Source organism: Saccopteryx bilineata, chromosome 5 (genome assembly GCF_036850765.1).
Source record: "Saccopteryx bilineata isolate mSacBil1 chromosome 5, mSacBil1_pri_phased_curated, whole genome shotgun sequence".
Classification (NCBI taxonomy): domain Eukaryota; kingdom Metazoa; phylum Chordata; class Mammalia; order Chiroptera; family Emballonuridae; genus Saccopteryx; species Saccopteryx bilineata.
The window spans coordinates 89,843,661-89,867,976 of record NC_089494.1 but is presented as its reverse complement, the minus strand read 5'-3'; the positions used below and the strand labels follow the sequence as shown (position 1 = coordinate 89,867,976).

The 24,316-nt window shown below is 43.1% G+C and overlaps 1 protein-coding gene across 1 annotated transcript in view; it reads left to right on the top strand.

The window, feature by feature from the left end:
• Positions 1-11,179: 11,179 nt before the first annotated feature.
• The window catches only part of KIF5C (kinesin family member 5C), a 162,936-nt gene continuing 149,799 nt past the window's right edge, over positions 11,180-24,316 (top strand). Inside the window, exon 1 of the mRNA XM_066279433.1 lies at positions 11,180-11,661. Coding sequence (XP_066135530.1) covers positions 11,536-11,661 — 126 coding nt within the window. The 5' untranslated portion in view covers positions 11,180-11,535. The remainder of the gene's footprint in view (positions 11,662-24,316) is intronic.

Here is a 24,316-nt window from a genome sequence, read left to right as displayed (position 1 = left end):
CAGAGAGAGGGAAAGACAGGAACAGACAGACAGGAAGGGAGAGAGACGAGAAGCAACAGTTTCTCTCCGTGGCACCTTAGCTGTCCAATGATTGCTCTCTCATATGTGCCTTAACTGGGGGGGCTACTGCAGACCGAGTGACCCCTCGCTCAAGCCAGCAACCTTGGGTTCAAGTTGGTGAGCCTTGTTCAAACCAGGTGAACCCATGCTCAAGCCAATGACCTCAGGGTTTTGAACCCGGGTCCTCCGTGTCCCAGTCCGATGCTTTATCCGCTGTGCCACTGCCTGGTCAAGCAACACATGATTCTTAAGTAGTCCACTATGGGCTATGCAACAGAAATCCCTTGTATGATTTCCAGTACATTTTCAGTAAAGTTTACATTATTTCTTAATGATTTCTTGGGAGTAGATTTATTATTTATTTATTTTACCAATGTTGAATTCATCTAAATGGAGCCTGAATGGACTTAGACACACTTAATGCAAGACAAGAAAATTGCTGATATCCAGGTCACATGGGGATTGTGCTGAGTGAGCCCTGAGAAGGGCAAGTGACCTCCATGCCCATCATCTCCCACACCTCAGCCTCCATCTGGGCCTGGTACCCACATGCTACCCCTGTGAGTGCCAGTGCTCATTCATAGGTGCCCTCTCTCACTGCCAAGACAAGGAGTTTGGCTTTTCTTTCTCCTCTCCTCTCCTCTCCCTCCTTAGACTTGGTGGTTCTCTGTCCTATTCATCTAGGTCCTGCATGTTTATCTGCATTACTACTAAAGGTCGAATCTGGTACAATGAACCTCAGTCCACGGGCCAACTCTCCTAGAAAAGGAAGAACTCTCTCTGTCAGATCAGCTAATGTCACGTTACAGAAGGATGACAGCCTTTGCCTCTTTTCCACTGAGCTGGGTTATTGGGACATCTTGAACTGAGGTGACACATTTTAAGACATCCAGGTGTTCTATTCCATGCCAGTAGATTATTTTTTGCAAGTTTTAAAGAGATTTTTCAACATCTTTAAAAACATTTCATCTGTTTGTTCGGTTTTTAATTTTCACCAGAGCCAGGTAAGTTTTGTACTTATAAAAGTGGAGCTGGGCCAGGGCAATCAAATGATTAAACTCACATGGGCCTGCAGACCAGCGTTGGAGTTAAATGGCTATCCTAGTGACTGCTGAAGACTGGGTGCTGATGTGAAAATTGAAGCAATTACCTAGATCACTCAGGCAGAAGAATTTCTGAAGCTTTTTTTCCCTTGAACAATTCAGATAATTGCATCAATTTACACTTTTTTTCCTGGCAGTAGAGAAACTGCTCTCTAGGACTGGGCTGATGAGAGAGAAGCAGAGTGCTCAGAAAATGATTCTGATCACTCAGGAGAGAAAGTGGAAGCATGAGAGGAATTCACATCTTTGGCCTTGATTTCTACGAGGCTGTTGCAAATCAAAGTGAGACTGCTCATTGTTGCCTGAATGATAATTCTCTATTTTCTCTCTCATCTCAACAATGAAGTTATAGGGGCCATGCAAGTGTTACTCGCCAGAGCATCTGAAGAAAGTGTGGCCAGGGAACTGAGCCTGTTTGAGGCCCTTACCCTGTGCTAGTGGGTATATTCCTCAGTTCATTACTGCCCTCAGATGACTGTAAATCTCTGCTTGGAGAAGGCTTTGCAGGGTCAGGAAGAAGAGGAGTGGAGTAGGCATTGTCCTGGAAGAGTGTACCACTCCTGTTAATTTAACCATGAGCAAAATTCAAGGCAGCCAGACTCAATCATTCCCTGAAGCAAACGATTCACTTCACATGGACTCTTGTGGATTCATTTCTGGGACTGAAAATCCACATTGTTAAATGAATGAATGAATGAATGAATGACGTATGAATGCATGGAAGAGATGTACTGAGTTGCTACTTTCTGTGTAGCATTATGCCGGGTCTTGGAGTAATTAACTCTATATTAATTATTTTCTTCCTTTTCTCATGCTTTCCTGGGAGGGATGATCCCCTCCCAAGACTTTATTTCCATAGTATATTCTCACATGTTTCTCGTCCAATTCTCACTCATCCAGAATAGGTAATATTTTTAGCATCATATCAACAGATGGGATAAAAAGAAAATAATTCAGAGAAGTTAAATACATTTTTGACACTCACAAGAACTTTTTAGCAACAAAGCTGGATGGAAATATGTAGGATTCTGAGCCCAAGACTCCATCAACACTGCAATGTCATTATTTTCAGGTTCATTGATTGATTTGTCCTTGCCATTATCATGGTCATGATGGACATGAATTGATCATTCAGAAAATAGTTATCAAGCATATAGATAATACATACCCCCACAACATAGATAAAGGAGCAAGACATACACACAAGATATTTAGTATGAAGAAAAATACTGTGACATGAGGATGGGAAGATGGCAGCGGAGTAGGCGGACGCACAGACGCCTCACCACCAAACTGGAATACAAATCAATTTAGGAAAAATCAGCATGAAAAATCAACTCTGGACTACAAGAACAGCTCTCAAAAACCAAGGAGCAAAGAAGAAGCCACAACAAACCTGGTAGGGGATGCTTGAATCTCTTCTGCTTACAGGAACTGAGGGGAGGGGGAGGCTGAGAGCCCAGAGGGGATCTCACCCAAGGGAAAAGAGCAGAAAATACTGCTCACAGCCACTTGCCTGGCGACCAGGGAGCGAGGTGTGTTTAAAAGATCAGCTTATCTCCCAAGTGGAAAGGACAGGGAGAGGGACAGACTGTGAGGGGCTAAGGAATTCAGGAAACGAACTAAAAAAGCTGACTCATTCATGCTGGAGGCGGCCATAGCTGGGGGAGGGACTGAACCTTCCACAAAACAGTACTGAATTGCTTCTGGATCAGAGATCTCCAGACATCTCTCCAGTTCCAATAAGCACAACAAGACACAGCTGAAAACAAGAAGTGAGGAGGAGTGGCAGTAACTCAGGTCTCCATGGAGATCTGAGATACACCTCCCCCTTCTGAAGCTGAGAAAACACCCTGCCCCCAGAGAGATTAGTTGGCTGAAGAGACCTTCAGAGTCTCAGGTAACACCCATCGCATTCCTGGATACACTTTCAAGGAAGCCCCCTGCTGAGATCAATAAACAAGATATCACCTGTTAAGAAAACAAACAAATCAAGACTTCAAAGCTGCCCAAATCCGAAAGTGGATTACAAATAATAGCTGATACCAACCCAAGAAGACCTAGAAATAACACAACTGAAAACTAGAGGCAGACAACACCAAGCCTAGACTCAACCAACTCTACAAATAAAACACCCGAACACAATAAGAAGACAAAAAAGTGCAATCCAAATGAAACCACAAGAGATACCTTCAGGAGATGAACTGAGTGATATGAAAATAATCAAACTTCCAGATGCGGAGTTCAAAATAATGATTGTAAGGATGCTTAGGGATCTTAGAACAACAATGGATGGTCATTATGAAACCTAAATAAAGAAATAGCAAGTATAAAAAAGAATCAGTTGGAGATGACAAATACAATATCAGAAATAAAGACCACAATGGAAGGAATTAAAAACAGGATAGATAGAGCTGAGGATCGAATCAGCGAGTTGGAGGACAACTGGAATGAAGGCATGAAAGCAGAGAAGAAAAAAGAAAAGAGACTCAAAAAGTCTGAGGAAACTCTTAGAGAGCTCCGTGACAACATGAAAAGAAATAACATCCGCATCATAGGGGTTCCTGAAGAAGAAGAAAAAGAACAAGGAATAGAGACTTAGTTCAATCATATCATAGCTGAAAACTTCCCTAAATTAATGCAGGAGAAACTCTCACAAGTTCAAGAAGCACAGAGGACTCCATTAAAGAGAAACCCAAAGAAACCTACAACAAGACATATCATAATTAAAATACCAAAGTTAAGTGATAAAGAGAAAATATTAAAAGCTGCAAGAGAAAAAAAAGCTATCACCTACAAAGGAGCCCCCATAAGGATGACATCTGACTTCTCAACAGAAACACTTGAGGCCAGAAGGGAATGGCAAGAAATATTCAAAGTAATGCAGAACAAGAACCTACAACCAAGACTACTTTATCCAGCAAGGCTATCGTTTAAAATTGAAGGAGAAATAAAAAGCTTCCCAGACAAAAAACAACTCAAGGAATTCATTACAACCAAACCAATGTTGCTGGAAATGTTAAGGGGCCTGTTGTAAACAGATCAAAGTGGGAAAAGAATATAGCAAAAAAGGAATACACCTTTAAAGAATAAAATGGCAATAAACTACATATCAATAATAACTATGAATGTAGATAGATTAAATGATACAATCAAAAGACATAGGGTAGCTGTGTGGATAAGAAAACAGGACCTGTACATATGCTGTCTACAAGAGGCGCACCTTAGAACAAAAGATACACATAGATTGAAGGTAAAAGGATGGAAAAAAAAATTTCATGCAAATGGAAATGAAAAAAAAAGCTGGGGTAGCAATACTTATATCAGACAAATTGGACTTTAAAACAAAGGATATAGTGAGAGATAAAGAAGGCCACTACATAATGATAAAGGGAGTAATCCAACAGGAAGATATAACTATTATAAATACGCACCTAATATAGGAGCACCTAAGTATATATATAAAGCAGACTTTGGTGGATTTAAAGGGCGAGATCAACAGCAATACTATAATAGTACGGGATTTCAATACTCCACTAACATCACTAGATAGATCCTCAAGAAAGAAAATTAACAAAGAAACAGCAGACTTATTGGACACACTAGATCAACTCGATTTAATAGATATCTTCAGAACCTTTCACCCTAAAGCAGCAGAATATACATTCTTTTCAAGTGCTCATGGTACATTCTCTAGGATAGACCACATGTTAGGGCACAAACGTGCTCTCCACAAATTTAAGAAGATTGAAATCATATCAAGCACTTTCTCCGATCACAACGGCATGAAACTAGAAATGAACCACAACAGAAAAGCTCAAAAATTCTCAAACACATGGAAACTAAATAGCAGGTTGTTAAATAATGAATGGATTAAAAATGAGATCAAAGAAGAAATAAAAAAGTTCCTAAAAATGAATGACAATGAGCATACAACAACTCAAAATTTATGGGACACGGCAAAAGCAGTACTGAGAGGGAAGTTCATTGCACTACAGGCACACTTTAAGAAGCTAGAAAAAGCTCAAATAAAAAAATTAACCCTGCATCTAAAAGTACTAGAAAAAGAACAGCAAGTAAAGCCCAAATGTAGTAGAAGGAAGGATATAATAAAGATCAGAGCAGAAATAAATGACATAGAGGCTAAAGAAACAATACAGAGGATCAATGAAACTAGAAGCTGGTTCTTTGTATAGGTAAACAAGATTGATGAACCTTATCTAGACTCACCAAGAAAAAGAGAGAGAGGACTCAAATAAGTAAAATTAGAAACGAGAGTGGAGAAATAACAACTGACACAACAGAAATACAAAATATTGTAAGAAAATACTATGAAGAACTGTATGCCAAAAGACTAGACAACCTAGATGAAATGAACAAATTCCTTGAAACATACAATCTTCCAAAAATCAATCTGGAAGAATCAGAAAACCTAAACAGACCGATTACACCAAATGAGATCGAAACAGTTATCGAAAAACTCCCAACAAAGAAAAGTCCGGGGCCTGATGGCTTCACAACTGAATTCTACCAAATATTCAAAGAAGAACTAACTCCTATCCTTCTCAAACTATTTCAAATAATTCAAGGGGAAGGAAGACTTCCAAGCTCCTTTTATGAGGTGAGCATAATTCTGATTCCAAAATCAGGCAAAAACAACACAAAGAAAGAAAATTATAGGCCAATATCTCTGATGAATATAGATGCTAAAATCCTCAACAAAATATTAGCAAACTGGATCCAACAATATATGGAAAAAATCATACACCATGATCAAGTGGGATTTATCCTGGAGAGGCAAGGCTGGTACAATATTCGTAAATCAATCAATGTGATTCATCACATAAACAAAAAGAAGGAGAAAAATCATATGATAATTTCAATAGATGCAGAAAAAGCATTTGATAAAATCCAGCACCCTTTCATGATCAAAACTCTCAGCAAAGTGGGAATACAGGGAACATACCTCAACATGATAAAAGCCATCTATAACAAACCCACAGCCAACATCATACTCAATGGGCAAAAATTAAAAGCAATACCCTTAAGATCAGGAACAAGGCAGGGGTGCCCCCTTTCACCACTCTTATTTAACATAGTCCTGGAAGTTCTAGCCACAGCAATCAGACAAGAAGAAGAAATAAAAGGCATTCAAGTTGGAAAAGAAGAAGTAAAACTATCATTATTTGCAGATGATATGATATTGTATATAGAAAACCCTAAAATCTCAGTCAAAAAACTACTGGACCTGATAAATGAATTCAGCAAAGTGGCAGGACATAAAATCAATACTCAGAAATCAGAGGCATTTTTACACGCCAACAATGAACAGTCAGAAAGAGAAATTAAGGAAACAATCCCCTTCACAATTACAACCAAAAAAATAAAGTACCTAGGAGTAAACTTAACCAAGGAGACTAAATACTTGTACTCTGAAAATTACAAAGCATTGATAAAAGAAATCAAGGAAGATACAAACAAGTGGAAGCATATACCGTGCTCATGGTTAGGAAGAATAAACATCATCAAAATGTCTATATTACCCAAAGCAATCTATAAATTCAATGCAATACCAATTAAAATACCAATGACATACTTCAAAGATATAGACCACATATTCCAAAAATTTATATGGAACCAAAAAAGAACACGAATAGCCTCAGCAATCTTAAAAAAGAAGAATAAAGTGGGAGGTATCACACTTCCCGATATCAAGTTATATTACAAGGCCATTGTACTCAAAACAGCCTGGTACTGGCATAAGAACAGGCATATAGATCAGTGGAACAGAACAGAGAACCCAGAAATAAACCCACAGCTCTATGGACAACTGATATTTGACAAAAGAGGTAAGGAAACACAATAGAGTAAAGACAGCCTCTTTAACAAATGGTGTTGGGAAAATTGGACAGCTACCTGCAAAAAAATGAAACTAGATCACCAGCTTACACCACTCACAAAAATAAACTCAAAATGGATAAAAGACTTAAATGTAAGCCTTAAAACTATAGGCATATTAGAAGAAAACATAGGCAGTAAGCTCTCTGACATCTCTCGGAGCAATATATTTGCTGATTTATCTCCACGGGGAAGTGAAATAAAAGACAGGATAAACAAATGGGACTATATCAAACTAAAAAGCTTTTGCACAGCTAAAGACAACAAGAACAGAATAAAAAGACAAACTATACAATGGGAGAACATATTTGACAATACGTCTGATAAGGGGTTAATAACCAAAATTTATAAAGAACTTGTAAATCTCAACACCAGGAAGATAAACAATCCAATCCAAAAATGGGCAAAAGAAATGAATAGACACTTCTCCAAAGAGGACATACAGATGGCCAATAGGCATATGAAAAAATGCTCAACATCACTAATCATTAGAGAAATGCAAATTAAAACCACAATGAGATTTCACCTCACACCAGTCAGAATGGTGCTCATCAACAAAACAACACAGAATAAGTGCTGGCGAGGATGTGGAGAAAAGGGAACCCTCCTGCACTGCTGGTGGGAATGCAGACTGACTGGTGCAGCCACTGTGGAAAACAGTATGGAGATTCCTCAAAAAATTAAACATCTAACTGCCTTTTGACCCAGCTATCCCACTGTTAGGAATATACCCCAAGAACACCATAACACTGTATGAAAAGAAGAAATGCACCCCCATGTTTATGGCAGCATTGTTCACAATAGTGAAGATCTGGAAAACAGCCCAAGTGTCCGTCAGAGGACGAGTGGATTAAAAAGCTTTGGCACATATACACTATGGAATACTATTCAGCCATAAAAATGATGATGTCGGATCATTTACAATAACATGGATGGACCTTGATAACATTATACGGAGTGAAATAAGTAAATCAGAAAAAAACTAAGAACTATATGAATCCATACATAGATGGGACATAAAAATGAGACTCAGAGACATGAACAAGAGTGTGATGGCAACGGGGGTAGAGGGGTGGGGGAGGGGTGATGGGGCAAGGAAGGAGAGAGGGGTTGGGGGAGAGGAGGGGCACAAAGAAAACCAAATAGAAGGTGACAGAAGACAATTTGACTTTGGGGGAGGGGAATACAGCACAATCAAATGTCAAAATAATCTGGAGATGTTTTCTCTCAACATATGTACCCTGATTTATCAATGTCACTGCATTAAATTTAATAAATAAATTAAAAAAATACTGTGAAATGAAAGAGCGATGGAACAGTACTAGACAACCACAGGCATGTCACTGCCAGGCAGCAAGTGCCCCTGTACCCAATCTGAGGGACCGAGGGCCCAAGAAGGCAGAAAGCCCCATGAATTAGAGCTGTGCAGGAGGGTTTTTAAAATTCAATTTATTTTTCTTTCAAAATTAGATATTTTTAAAAATTGAGATATAACATTGTATTAGTTTCAGGTGTGAAATATGTATAATGATTTGATATTTGTATACATTATGAAATGATGACCACAATAAGTTTCATCAATATCCATCAACACACCTGGTTACAAAAAATTATTTTTTATGATGAGAACTTTCAAGATCTCTCTTTGCGACTTTCAAATATACAACACATTATTATTAACTATAGTCACCATGCTGTACATTATTACATCCTCATGCTTATAACTGGAAGTTTTTAACTTTTAACCACCTTCACACACTTTGCCCTCCCCCCAACCCTGCCTCTGGCAAACAACCAATCTGTTATTTGTATCTGTAAGTTTGGTTTTAATTTTTTTAGATTCCACATATGTGAGATTGTATGGTGTATGTCTTTCTCTGTTTGATGTATTTCACTTAGTATAATGCCCTTAAGGTCCATCTATGTTATTGCAAATAATAAGATTTCATTCTTTTTACTGCATGAATAATATTCATATAATTAAATATGCATATCTATGCATATATATAGATACATATGATATCACGTTTTATTTATCCACTCATCTGACAATGAACATTTAGGTTGTTTACATGTTATGGCTATTACAAATAATGATGCAATGAACACGGGGATGCAGATAATTCTATTTTTTTATTGTAGTAAAGTACACATTTTTTATACCATTTTAACCATCTTAAAGTGTACAATACAGTGGTATTAAGTACATTCACAATATTGAGCAACCATCACACTATCTAGTTTCAGAACTTTTTCATCACCCCAAATGGAAACCCCATATTGGGCAGTTTTATAGAAAATCTTATAAACCTTTGAGGGATAGCTAGGATTTAAAGAGGCAGACAGGTGAGAGGAATCTACTGGCATGTGTCAGAACTGACAAGATGTGCCCAGTGGTTGGAGAATGATGAGGAGTGAAGGCTTGTGAAGGAGAGTACTGAGCAATAAGGTTGGGGGACTGACTCATGTGGGTCTTCCTGTATAACAGTGGGATTTATCCTTACTGGGTTACCTTCCTCTAAGACCACTAACCCTCCGTGGTTTCACCACCTGCATCTCCAGGATTCTGGTCTGCCTGTGACATGCTGCTGCTGCTGCTGCTGCTGCTGCAGCCATACGGGCCTCAACTCAGCCTTTGCTGGTGGGGCAGGTAGGTGGCCCTTGTGGTACCCACCCTGGGCTGTAATTCCTCCAAGCACCATTGACTTAAGACTGTGGGGGCTGACACTTCACCAACGGAGATTATTGGAGGGAGTGTCATTCTGTTTATTTGAGAACCTTTCAACTATGGGATTCCGCCATGGTCCCACAGAGTCTCCACCTCTGATTGAGTGGTCTAAGGGGAGGCACCGTCTAAGCCCAGGCCAATCATAGACATTACCTAGGATTTTCAAACTAAAACTCTGAAACAATATTTATCACTATCTAGTGGTAGAAATTGAATGACACACAGTTGTTGGAAGATGACATTTGGAAGGAAGATCTAAAGTGAGAACGAATGAGGCCAACACAAAGAGATAACAGGGACCAAAGGGAGAGAGAGAGAGTCTTGGTAGCCTGCTTGTGCCCTGGTTTGGTTGTTTAATCATTTCTTGAATAAGCAAGATAAATACTCTTTTTTCCTCAGTGGCTCTGGTTGGGTTTTTATTACATTCCACAGTAACAGCTCTAACATGGCATGAATGGGGGACTCCAGGAGAGCAAATGGTTTACACAATGTATCAGAAACAAGCAGAGCAAGAAGTGAATGGATGAGGCCACCAGTAGTTTGGTATTTGTCAGAATGTAAACATCCAGACAAGAAATGGCAAGAGATGAGGCTAATAAGTAGGCAAAAATCTGATCATGGGCCCTGGGTGTATTTTGTGAAGGACATTGGACTTGATCCTATATATATTCTGTACCTATTTCAGAATTTTAAATAGGCATTAGGCAGAGGTTCTGTAAACTGTACTATAATTAATAGTAATTTAGAGGTTCTTAACGTGGGAGTCACAGCAGGCTTCCATTGTTCCGAAGTCCTCTGAAATAGCCTGAAGAATCTGTGGGTGTGTATGAGATTGTCTTAGATTTTTTTTTTTTTTTTGCACTGGAAAAGGTACCTAATTTCGTCAGACATTAAAGGAACCCCTGACCCCAAATACCTGTATACTATGACTCACTACTTATGTATAGACATATTCAGAAATAACTGGCTTCAAATACTCATGCAAATCTCACTGCCCACCCTGAACTTCCTCACAACTTGTACAAAACTGTTCAGCCTAAGTGCTCCATAACTGTTTTTGATGAGATGTAGAGATGACACAGGCCTGGTAATTTGCAGTTTAACCAGGAGTATTGGATATGACCTCCATCCTCTTCTTGACTAGGGCATCCAGACTAGACCCGCAGGCTCTTGGAGGTCGCCCCCAGGGCGCCACCGCTGTCCCCTAAAGCCAACTCCCAGCTTCCTTGTCCTTCCACCTGCAGGTGGAGGGACTACAAGTCCCAGGATGCCCCGCTCTCGGAGACCGGGCGGATCTCTGCAGTGACGTGACTGCCCCCGGCGGGCCAGGGAGGGCGGGACCGCGGGCCGAGGGGCGGGCCCGAGAGCGCGCTGGTGCTGATGCAGGATGGCTGAGCGCGCAGGAACCCGGGAGGTCTGAGCCGGGTGAGGCTCGCTCCCAGCGCATCGCCTGGGCCGCCGGCCGCTGGGTCGCGGGCAGGTGGGCCCGGATCGCGGCGCAGGGCCAGGGCAGGGCCAGGGCGGGTAGGTCTGCAGCCGGCGGGGCCGAAGGCTGATAGACTGCCCCCCCCCACCCGGTGTCGGAGCGGCCGGAGCTGCCCATCCTCCAACTCGCGATGACCTGCTGAGAAGCTCCGTGGAGGCTGCTGGGGGCGGCCTCGCTGCGGGCGGCGCGGCCCGCGGCCTCCTCTCCCGCCGCGCCCGGCCCCCACCCCGCTCCGCGCCCCCTCCCTGCGGCCGGCCGAGATGGCGGATCCCGCTGAATGCAGCATTAAAGTGATGTGCCGGTTCCGGCCCCTCAACGAGGCCGAGATCCTCCGCGGGGACAAATTCATCCCCAAATTTAAAGGCGATGAGACCGTGGTTATCGGGGTAAGTGGCCGGGGCGGCGGACCAACCCTCCTGCTTCGCGCCGCAGCCCGACGCCCCGACGCCCCGGAGCGAGCGGAGATGCTCGGGCCGCCCCTTCGGACATCTCCGCGGGGCGCTTTCTCGGGGGGACCTGACGGGAGTGCCCCCCCCCCCCGCTCCTTCATCACAGCTCCCTCCCGGCGGGCGGAGGGTCCTGCGGGGCGGGCCCGGGGTGGCGAGGCTGCGGGTGGGGGGCGAGGGAGGTTTCCGCGCCGCCATTGTTCGCGGGTGGGGGCCTGGGTGGGCCTTTTGTTCCCCACCCACCCTGTTCGTGCCGCGTGGGTAGTGTGTTCAGGTCACCCTCAGGCCGGGGTGCCCAGGCTGCCCTGAAAGCGTGAGCTCTGCAGACCCACAAATGATTTCAGGGATCAGTTCTCTTTATCGAACACTTTGCTTTTTCTCACAATCTTAGCAAAAAAAAAAAAAAAAGGGAGGAAAAAAGGTACTGGAAAACCCGGAGCCTTGCCTCGGAGCTCCCACGGCCGTGTAGACGCTGCTCTCCCCGGCGTTTCACCTCGCTCTGCACGCTGCAGGCAGAGGTGCGGGAGCGCCGGGGGCCTCGGTGTCCCTGGAGGGCTGGTGTGTTTCCTGCTGCTTCTCAACCCAGGCTGCCTGGGGAAGTGGAGCCGGGTCTGATCCCTCCCTAGTGGGCGACTCCCCCACCTCGTGTCCGCAAACCCTCGGGTGTGCTTCGTGCTCACTGGCAAGGAGGCTGTGCTCCCACATAGGTGGGGCGAGGGGGCCGAGAGCGCAGCCCGGTAGCCCCGCTGTGCAAAGAGCGTAAGTTACTTTGTGGGTCTGAAGCCCCCCTCCCTCTTGATCTACTACCTTCTCACCTTTTCCTTCACCCCCTCCGCTCCCCATCCCCGCTGGGGCTGCTGGTGGGGGGAGGGAACACCTTGAGTTTTTAGTATTTAAAGGAATATATCAACTGAAATAAACCAGCCTTGACCCCCTCCCCCGCTCGTCCCTCCTTCCGCTGTCCCCGGCGTGTGAGGCTGGTGATGCCCTCTTTGTATGCGAGCAGCGTGGGGAGCGACCGATTTCATGGGAGCCTCCCCATCCCCGCTGACACGTTCCTGGCAACCCGCTCGAGGCTGCTGATGCAGCCTTCCCGTCCCTAGCATTGATCAAGTGATGTCATCCCGATCACTGAGCATGCTCCGACTAACCCTCTCCCTCCCATTCCCCGAGTGGCGGGTGTATTTAGGTCAAGTGATGGACAGGTGACAGTTTGCGGAGGGTCTGCCAGAATCTGCCGGGTCTTTCTCAAACCAGAGGCCGACGTTTGTTGGCCCAGGCGGTCTCCAGCATCTTCGCCAAGGTTGTGCCGCAGCCAAGGGCCCCTGGGGACGAGCAGGTGATAAATGTGCCAATAGGCTGGGCACTCTACTCGAGAGGGGAACCGAGGCAAAGCTGTGCCCTTGGCATCTGGGCTTCAGGTTGTACCCTTAGAAAGGCAGCTCCCGGGGACGACCTTTCTCCCTCCCCCATTTTCACAGTCACCAGGAAACTGTGACTTCTAAATGCTGTGTGGATGGGCGTTCTTTCTGAGAGCCGACCTGTGAGGGTTGGAAAGGAGTTTTCTCTCTTGGAGTTAAACAGAAGGGATGTATGCTACAACTATTGATGAGGAGGAAAATTCTGTAATTAATGGCAGATGTGGTATGGTGATATATCTGTGGCCAGTGCTTGGGAGCAAAGAGTCAGTTGTTTGGGTTACACCTCTCAGTCTGGATCAGCCCTCAGTCTGGGCTTAGAGTGGGAGTTACTGGGGACATCTAGTCCCTGTCCCTTGTCTTGTAACATTAAAAAAAAACACAATTGTGCAGCACTAGAACATGTTCTGGTGACCCTATTTTTAACTTTTTTCTCAGAGGTTTTCAAGAACAGGCTGGAGAAGTTTCTCCTTCTCCTCTTCCTTCTCTTTCTCCGTCTTTTCAGAGCAATAGACCAAGACTAACAAAGTGGAGTGATACAGGGTGGGGCAAAAGTAAGTTTACAGTTGTGAGTACCCCTCACACAGATTTATTCTTGTATTATTATTTATTGATTATTGTATTATTTTCCATATGAACAACTATTTATATAAACCTAGTTTTGCCCCATCCTGTTTATCATCCTCTTAGATCTGTGTGCAAGGCAGAGAGCTTTAATTTTAGGGTTATCTTTCTTTAATATCACTATGACTATACATTTCCCATCTAAATATATATGTTATTAACCAAATCAATTAAAACAAATTATATAAAATCAATTTTACCATGAAAATGGTCACCGTACAAAATAAGTACTTTAAACAAAGAATTGTGTATATGAATATACACGTAGCTCTCCAACTGTAGTTAAATTTTTGCTGATTTTACTATAATCCTTTAATACAACAGTTTCAGTTTTAAGATATATTCTTTTTTTTTTTCTTTTTTTCTGAAGCTGGAAACAGGGAGAGACAGTCAGACAGACTCCCGCATGAGCCCAACCGGGATCCACCCGGCACGCCCACCAGGGGCGATGCTCTGCCCACCAGGGGGCGATGCTCTGCCCACCCTGGGCGTCACCATGTTGCGACTAGAGCCACTCTAGTGCCTGAGGCAGAGGCCACAGAGCCATCCCCAGCGCCCGGGCCATCTTTGCTCCAATGGAGCCTTGGCTGCGGGAGGGGAAGAGAGAGACAGAGAGGAAAGTGCGGCGGAGGGGTGGAGAAGCAAATGGGCGCTTCTCCTGTGTGCCCTGGTTAAGATATATTCTTATTGAAATAAAGCATTCATATAGAAAGATGTTACTATGGTAATACAGTTTGATGAACTTTCTTTTTTCTTTTTTGTATTTTTCTGAAGTGAGAAGCAGGGAGGCAGAGAGACAGACTGCCACATGTGCCTGACTGGATTCACCTGTCATACACACTAGGGGGCAATGCTTCGTTGCAACCGGAACCATTTTAGCACCTGAGGTGGAGGTCATGTAACCATCCTCAGCGCCCGGACCAACTTTGCTCCAATGGAGCCTCGGCTGTGGGAGGGGAAGAGAGAGACAGAGAGGAAGGAGAGGGGGAGGGGTGGAGAAGCAAATGGGCGCTTCAACTGTGTGCCCTGACTGGGAATCGAACCTGGGACTTCCACATGCTGGATTGATATTCTACCACTGAGCCAACTGGCCAGGGCTGTTTGATGAGTTTTTATAGTGGAAACATTCCCTTGTAATCACCTCTCAAACTTAGAAAAAAATATTTTCAAGACTCTAGAAGTCCCCCTCATGTTCCTCGTCACTCATTCCTCCTGCTTTAGGGTAACCATTATTCTGACTTCTAATGCCATATATTACTTTTGTTTTTTAACTTTATATACATATTTATTTATTTTTAAAGACTTTATTTGCTGATTTTAGAAGAGAGAGAGAGAGAGAGAAAGTGGGGCGGGGGAGGTAGGAAGTACCAACTCATAGTTGCTTCTTTTAGGTGCCTTTACTGGGCAAATCTGGGGTTTTGAGCTAGCAACTTCAGCATTCCAGGTCAATGCTCTATCCACTGCACCACCACAGGTCAGGCAAACTTTATATACATAAAACCAAATAGTATTTTCACTTCTGTGTGTGGCTTCTTGCCCTCGACATGTTTATTAAATTTATCCGTGTGTGGCATGTGGCAGCAGTTTGTTTATACTCACTGTTCTGTAGTATCCCATTATATGAATAGAGCAGATTAGTTGTCCATTAACTGCCGGTAGATCCCTGGGTAGTTTCCAGTTTGGGGCTAATATGAACATTCATTTTTAATTTTCAATTTTTATTTTTTTTGTGGCAGAGACAGAGAGAGGGACAGATAGGTACAGGCAGGAAGGGAGAGAGATGAGAAGCATCAGTTCTTCGTTGCAGCTCCTTAGTTGTTCATTGATTGCTTTCTCATATGTGCCTTGACTGGGGGCTACAGCAGAGCGTGTGACCCCTTGCTCAAGCCAGCGATCTTGGGCTCAAGCCAGTGACTTTGGACTTCAAGCCAGTGACCATGGGGTTATGTCTATGATCCCATGCTCAAGCCGGTTGAGTCCGTGCTAAAGCTGGTGACCTCCAGGTTTTGAACCTGGGTCCTCTGTGTTCCAGTCCAACACTCTTATCTACTGTGCCACCACCTGGTCAGGCTGCACATCCTTTTACACACATCTTTTGATGAGTGCAGGCACAGAATAGAAACTGCCAGATGCTGAGGGTGTTGGGACTTCGGTTGGCATATGCTAGAAGCCCTCCTGTTTCTAATTAATACTGGTGACCAGTATGACAGTACATACTTTGTACACTGAATAGAATGACTCCCCAGTCAGTTTAGTTGGAACCAGCCCCCATGGTTCAGCTTCAGGTAGAGACTACCTGTGGTTGGTACTCTTTCCTTGCTTGCAGGGTTGCAAATTATGGGGATGACCAAAGAAGCCTAGAATCATCCAGAAATGTCACCCCCAATGGAGACCAGTAAAGAATGAATTTCTGGGCCCTGGCCGGTTGGCTCAGTGGTAGAGTGTCAGCCTGGCATGCAGAAGTCCCGGGTTCGATTCCCGGCCAGGGCACACAGGAGAAGCGCCCATCTGTTTCTCCACCCCTCCCCCTTCCTCTCTGTCTCTCTCTTCCCCTCCCGCAGCCGAGGCTCCATTGGAGCAAAGATGGCCTGGGCGCTGGGGATGGCTCCTTGGCCTCTGCCCCAGGCTCTAGAGTGGCTCTGGTCGCAGCAGAGCGACGCCCCGGAGGGGCAGAGCATCGCCCCCTGGTGGGCAGAGCATTGCCCCTGGTGGGCGTGCTGGGTGGATCCCAGTCGGGCGCATGCGGGAGTCTGACTGTCTCTCCCCGTTTCCAGCTTCAGAAAAGTACAAAAAAAAAAAAAAAAAAAGAACGAATTTCTGTAGAGTTAGCTGTTAGTCCAAATTCAGAATCATAGAAATTCTTATTGTTTTTGAAAGCAGGGTAATTTTTTTTTCTCTTTAAAGTCATGTTCAAATCTTATGGAAATGTATGCTAACAGGGAGATTTTGCAGGTGGATTTTCTATATTTATCTTTTTGAGACAATGTCCTCCTGCCTTTGAGGAATCATCTCCATTTTTGTACCTTTTTCCATCTCCTATGCAAAGCTTTCTTTCCTCGATTTCTCCAGTCACTATCTCTCCCCACTTTGAACTCCTGTAGCATTTATTTTGTATATGATCACATAATCTTTTGCCTTAGATTATTATTAGTTTTGATTGTTTGTTTAATGGCATTGTAAGCCATGTGCAGAGAAAGACAATGCTTCTTTGTATTTCCCAGGGACTTCTTCATAGATGGCACTTTATTTAACTTATTTTATTGGCTTTGAATTGGCTGCAGGCTCGGGAAGTAGTTAAGAAGCAATGTTAAAGAGAAGTGCTGTCCCTTTGAGCAGGCCAGGTAGTACAGCATACACTGTACTTACAGTGCTGTAAAACACTCATAGAGAACTACCTGGGCTTGGTGACAAATCAGGAAACCTAATGACACTGGTGTTGTATTAGAAGTAGAGGCTGGCGGGGGCCTAGTGATTTGCAAAGAGAGTCCACATCAATTCTCCAGAGAAATAGATGGGATCTACAGCATTTCTCAGAGTACTTCTTCATTATCTGCTAAAAATCCTGGTGAGTCATCCATTACTTTTGGCTCTGCCTGTTGGTTTTGTTACATCTGTTGATGGAAACTGTCCTGGAGAGTTTCCTGTAAGGTTCTTTGAAATGGACTTTCACTGCCCTGGCTGATGGCTCAGTGGATTGAGTGTCAGCTTGGTATATGGGTGTCCCGGGTTTGATTCCCAGTCAGGGCACATAGAAACAACCATCTGCTTCTCCTCCCTCACTCTTCTCCTTCTTTTCCTCTTCCTCTTCTGCAGCCAGTGGCTCAATTGATTCAAATGTGGCTCGGGTGCTAAGGATTGCTCAGTTGGAGCATATCAGCCTCAGGCACTAAAAATAGCTTGGTACCTGAGCATTGGCCCAAGACAGGGTGCTGGGTGGGGCACATGCGGGAGTCTGCCTCACTATCTCCCCTCCTCTCACCTAAAAAAGAAGAAGAAGAAGAAGAAAGAGAAATGGACTTTCACATTTCAGTTTTGGGCTTTTCTTTTATTCTCTGGTTCAAAGTCCTATGAAAGCAGGTCTTGTTAAAGATAGGTGCTTCCTCCTGAGGCCATCTGAATTCCAGCCCATTTGAGAGCCAAAGTATAACATCAGCCACAAACACTTTGATGATGAATGGTGTGGAAGGTAGCCTCAGTCTGCAGGAGCTTGGATTGGTTCTGGGCATTGGATGGGCGAGGGAGGCAGGAACCAGACAGAGACCAAAGCTATCATTGCAGTGATTAAGGACTGAAGAAGTGAAGAAATATGGTTAGAACTTTTTTTTTATCCACAGTAATGGTCTTTAAAAGCAAGAATATTAAAGTATTTTTCTTTGTTAAGTTTTACACAGTGAAATCTCTCTCTTTTTCTTTTAGTGTATAGTTTATAAGGGGGGTTGACAAATATGTAGTTATTGTTAATCCTAATCTGGAGGGACTCGAAACATTGAAGACACAAACAAAATCTGTCGATTCCACATCAAAGCTTTATTGTCTAGCTTGACCAAGCGGCGGCAACTCCGACAGAAATCTGAGGGAGAGCGCCCCGGCCCTTTGTTTTACCTAATTTTTATAGTTTTGCAAGCGGGAAGTACAGAAGCAAAAATTGTAATTAGGTGCCCTTTACCACTATTGGTTATAGTCATATGCCCTTTAACATGATAGGACCATGTTTAATTTGCAAACCATACATCATTTTGGAGAAAACAAAATTTACAAGTCAACACAATGGTAGAAAGATGTCTCTTTACATATTAAAAGGCATTCCTATATTCTAATGTTTATCCTCCATCTCTTTGTCCAGTCACACACATTAACCACATGCATTCACATGGGAGAGGTAGTTTCATGGGGACAAATGCCCGCAAATGGCTCATTACTATAAGAAAAGGTTTATTTTGGCTTTTCTCTTCCTGCACCTGGCTAGCCATTCACCCCTTTCCCCACGGTGTGGTGGAATGTCTGGGAATCCATGTTTTCCTCCCCTTTACATTTATATACAATACAATGCCAATGGCCATCCTGACTATGCCAATCACACAGTACAGAGATTATTCACAAAATTTCTCTGCACACCTTAACCCAAATTAATAAAATGTTCTTCAAGCCTTTTAAAATATTAATATTGATTCTGTAGCTTTTGGTACTTTACAACACCTGCGGCTGAGGTGGCGCAGTGGCTCCTCAGAGCTCCTCAGTTGTGTACTTATGCTGTATTAATATTCTGTTGCTGCAGTAACAAATTACCACATATGTGAGGCTTAAAACAACATACATTTGTTATCTATGGTTTTCTTATTTCTGAAGTCCATCAGGTCAGTTGGTTTCTTGGTTTACAGTCTTATAACTCTAAAAACCAAAATGGTGTTGGCCGGGCTATGTTTCTGTAGATTCTAGGGAGAAGCCATATTTGCTCATTCAGGTTGATGGCAGAGCCAATTCTCCGAGGTTTGTAGGACTGAGGTCCCCATTTCCATGCTGTTGCCCTGGGCCGTTCTCGACCTCTAGAGGCCCCTCTCTGGTCCTAACCAGTTTCTGCAACTTACCAGCCAGCAGTAGATGAGTCCCTCTTTGCTTTGACTTCCCTGCCTCTGTTTCCACATCATGTCTTTCTCATTGACTGTTCTGCCTCCCTCTTCTGCTTTTAAGGGTCTGTGTGATTAATTGAGACCACTCTAATAATCTGGGTTAATTTCTCTATTTTAAGATCAGCCGATTAACAAACAATTCCATCTGCAAAGTCTCTTTTACCTTTAAATGTTCATTTATTCACAGATTTCTAGGGATTAGAGTGAACATGTTTTGGGGCCATTATTCTGCCTGTCACATACCACCATAATCAAAATATGAAACAGTTTCTCACTCCTCATGCTTATTCCACCCCTTCATAGTCAAACTTCCACCCTTTTTTTAAACTCCCGACAACCACTTATCTGTTCTTCCTCTATAATTCTGCCTTTCCCAGATTGCCATAAAAATGGAATCATGTACTGAGTATCTTTTTGGATCTGGTTTCTTTTACTTAATTAACTCAGATTTATGTTGTTGCGTGGATCAACAGTTCATTCCTTTTTACTGCTTAGTGGTGTTCCATTAGGTGGGTATACTGCAGTTTGTTTATCCAGTCACCTGTTGAAGGACAGGTGGGTTGTTTCCAGTTTGGGGTGATTATGAGTACTAAAGCTGCTGTCTACCTATGCATATAGGTTTTTGTGTGAGAATAAATTTTTATATTTTTTCAGTAAGTACCCGGGAGTGGGATTACTAGATAGATCATATTATGTCGGATTCTAAAATCTGCCAGTTTTCCAAGGTGGTTGTAACCATTCTGCATTCCCATCTAAGAGTAGTACATTTTAAGCCAAGGTTTAGAGAGTTTATTCAGTCACTTTGTCTATGTGAATATTAACGATGTTTATTAGTGGTGAGATATATCAGTTCTTTATTTCTCTGTGCTCTAAATGCAGAGGTGTCTATATTACCTGAAACTGGATTAGTGGTTTTCTGTAAATATAGCCTCTGTGACCCTGGGATGAATGAACACAAGAGAGTAGCCGTCATCTGGCTGTTGCAGTGGAGGCTACTCACTGCGGTGCGCACGCAGCTGGTGCTCCTGAGATGAATGGAGCATCAGACAGAACTGAATGTGGCTTCACTAGCTGGCTATAGGACTTTTTAAAAGTTGCTTAATTTCTATGGGCCTCAGTTTGTTCATGTAAAGTGGGATAAGTACTAATCAAAGGGTCATTAGTATGAAATGAAATGAAATGAAGTGGTCGAAACAGAGTCTGGCACAGAGAAAATGCTAATACATGCTAATTATCTCCCATGTTTCCTGTTTCCCTCATCATTTCCCCATTCTCAGAATTATCTTTGTCCCCCTAAATTATTGCCCTTAACTGACTATCCCCTGAAAACACTGTACATCCTCATTTCTTTTTTCCTTTTTTTTTTTTTTGTATTTTTCTGAAGTTGGAAATGGGGAGGCAGTCAGACAGACTCCCACATGCGCCCGACCGGGATCCACCTGGCATGCCCACCAGGGGGCGATGCTCTGCCCATCTGGGGCGTTGCTCTGTTGCATCCAGAGCCATTCTAGCGCCTGAGGCAGAGGCCACAGAGCCATCCTCAGCGCCTGGGCCAACTTTGCTCCAATGGAGCCTTGGCTGCGGGAGGGGAAGAGAGAGACAGAGAGGAAGGAGAGGGGGAGGGGTGGAGAAGCAGATGGGCGCTTCTCCTGTGTGCCCTGGCCGGGAATTGAACCTGGGACTCCTGCACGCCAGGTGGACACTCTACCACTGAGCTAACCGGCCAGGGCCCATCCTCATTTCTTAGGCATTTGTTCACCCCATTTTCATGCTTGGAATAGCCACTCTTCAGCTTACTTGTAGAATTTCTAACCTTCCTTGAGGGCAGAGTTCATCATGTATAGACTATATCAGCTGTTCCTGTTATCTGCAATGATCATATATAGGAGATAGGGAGAGAGAGAGTGTGTGTCCCTCCTCATGTAAATTATAAGCTTCTCAGGATCAGAAGCTGTTTCTTTGTCTCCCTTACTATTAATTGTACAGGTGCTTAGTATGTATATCTTGGTTATTGAGCACTCCTTTCTCTCCTGTTTCCTGCCTGGAGTGAAGTCTCCATAAATGCTAGTTTTTAAATTGCCTTAAATAACTTGGGTATCACTGGGGATTTCCCTCTGCCGCCACCTGTGCTTCACCAACTCCCCAGTTCAATTAAGGACTATGTTTTCCATTCTCAGCTCCACACCCCTTCACAACAGGAAAACTGCTCCACCATTGGGTCCCCTTTTGTCCCTGCCTCACCTCAGAATTATCACCTGTATCTACTTATTAAAGAAGCAATAACAAAACTACCGACTCCCTAATGGTTTCTCCTGCATTAAAAAAAAAGTAGCTCCTTGACAGATCTAATTTCACTATTTCTCTTAGATTTTTTATGAAGTCCTGTATTTGTGGCTAAGAAAGCTCCCCCCTTTTGCTGTGTATCACTCAAATTCATTTTAGTAAGAACTGAGTTGTTGAGTTTGTAGTAATTTGCAAATATTACAGAGAGCTAGAGAGAAAATGGAGTTTTAGATTCATTATGATATGTCTCCCCAGCACCAAACCTGGATATAAGTCAGACTGCCCAAGCTGAACTCCCATCTCTGTGACTTCTTGGCTATATGAACTTGGACAGGTTGCTCAACCACATTCAGTTCCAGTTTCCTGACCTGTGAAACAGATGGTATTACTGTTCATGTCCTAGGGCCGTGGCATTTATGGGAGATCCTGCAGGTAGGGTGCTGAGCATGATGTCGTGTATAACATGCATTCAGACAACGTGTGCTATTATAAGACCCACTAGTGTTTATTCCTCTGTACTCTTGTCAGTCTGACTAATCTTGTGAAAGCTCAGACCCTGCACAGCTTCCCCAGTGCCCTCAGGTTGTGTTAAGAAAAAAATTATTCTGGCTTGACCTGTGGTGGCGCAGTGGATAAAGTGTCGACCTAGAACGCTGAGGTCGCCAGTTCAAAACCCTGGGCTTGTCTGGTCAAGGTACATATGGGAGTTGAGGCTTCCTGCTTCAACCCCCTTTCTTTCTTTCTTTCTTTCTTTCTTTCTTTCTTTCTTTCTTTCTTTCTTTCTTTCTTTCTTTCTTTCTTTCTTTCTTTCTTTCTTTCTTTCTCTCTCCTCTCTAAAATGAATAAATTAAAAAAAATTATTCTGACACTTGTAAAAATCGTAAGGAAGACAGTTGTGATCAATGTCAACACTATTACAATGGAGGGGAGAAATCGGGCTGGACTCCAAATACAAGTACAAGTGGGACAGGTTGGAGGATCAGTTGGTGGACAGTTACCTGGAGAGGACATCAAGGGTGGGCTGGCGGATTCTTGCTGAAGGCAGACCAGATATCAAGGTATCAAGATGTTGGTATTGAGGTATTGAGGGTGATGAGATATTAAGGATTGGGGGACTCTCTCTAAACTGCCTTAGTAGGATTCTTGCTAAAACTAGACCATGCAAGGACAGACTTGAGAGTCTGAGGTTGAGGACCAGTTGAGAAGAGGTTCTTAAAGGAGCCTGACTTAAGTTTGGTCAAGGAACGAGTCTTTGTCAGATGGCCTCCAGATGCTCCCATGGGGCATTCAAGTCCCTCCATCCTCCAGCATGATTACTTTCCTAACCTCGTCCCATGTCCCATCTGTGCTGCCATTTCTTCAAAAGATTAGGCTGCTTAATACCTCTCTCCCAGCAGCTGCTTGCACCCTACGTGCCTAGGATGATGGTTCTCAGAGCCGACCTGCATGGCAAGCATCCATTCAGCTCTAGAACCTCACCTTAGCTGCTTCCCCTGAGCTGTTCTGACCAGCCTCTTTCCTCCCACCCTGGCCAGGTTAGACAGTTCTTTCTGCGAACCCCTTGTCCATGCACAACTTTTGGCTGCATTTCCCTGGTATTGTATTTATTTGGGTATGTGTTTCCTTTCCTCCAATTAGACTGATGACTAATGGGGTTTTCAGCTATTATTTATTTATTTCCATCTCCAAGGCCTGGAACAGTGCCTGGAACAGAGTAGTTGTTCAGTACAAGATGTCTTTTGAAAGAGATGGAAGATTGCTGACTTTTCTAGGCTGTCATTTGTCAGAGCCTGGTTTTATTTGCTCAGATTTTCACCTTGATGTCTGTCCAGTTCTGGTAACTTTTTTTCCTACTAGGGCATCTTCATGGGTTTGTTGTTATGTTTTAAAACTAATAGTATTTATAGGGGTCTTGATATAGTCCATGCTTATTGGGAAAAAAAAGCTTAAACCATTTAAATTAAATTAAAAGCATGAGGGCAAAAATGCCTTTCAATTTTATGAGCTAGGAGAACACCATTGTTAACATATTATTGTTTATACCAGACTTTTTCTATTCATAAAACAATACATTTTGTTTTAAAACAATGATATGATTTTATAAAATCTGTTTTTAAACCTATAGTATACCTTAGATGTCAGCATTTTTAAAGGTTACATGTAATTTCATCATATGTCTAATCAATATTTTCTTTAATCATTCCCTACTGATAGACATTTGGGTTTTTCTTTTCTGTTATAAACATCAGTGCCCATATTTTTTTGTGCACTTGCTCAATTATTTTGTTAGAATACATTTCTGGAATTGGGATTGCTGAGGAAAAGGATAGAGATGATTTTAACGCACCCATAGTTTTTGAGAGGGAGCATAGTTTTGAGAGGGATGAATTGTCTCCTGTTTTGTATTCTCACTTCTCTGCTTACCCCATGGAATCGCTGCCTTTGTCTCATAAGGCATCTAGACCTTCATACTGAGCTAAATTTAATTCTTACGGAGAGTGTATGCTTCGTCATGTGCTGTTAACCCATAGACGCAATGCCTTTAGACTTTTTTTCCCCTAAATGTTTCTTTCTTAGTTCTTCTTTTTATTTTTTTAATTTTTATTTTTTTTACAGGGACAGAGAGAGAGTCAGAGAGAGGGA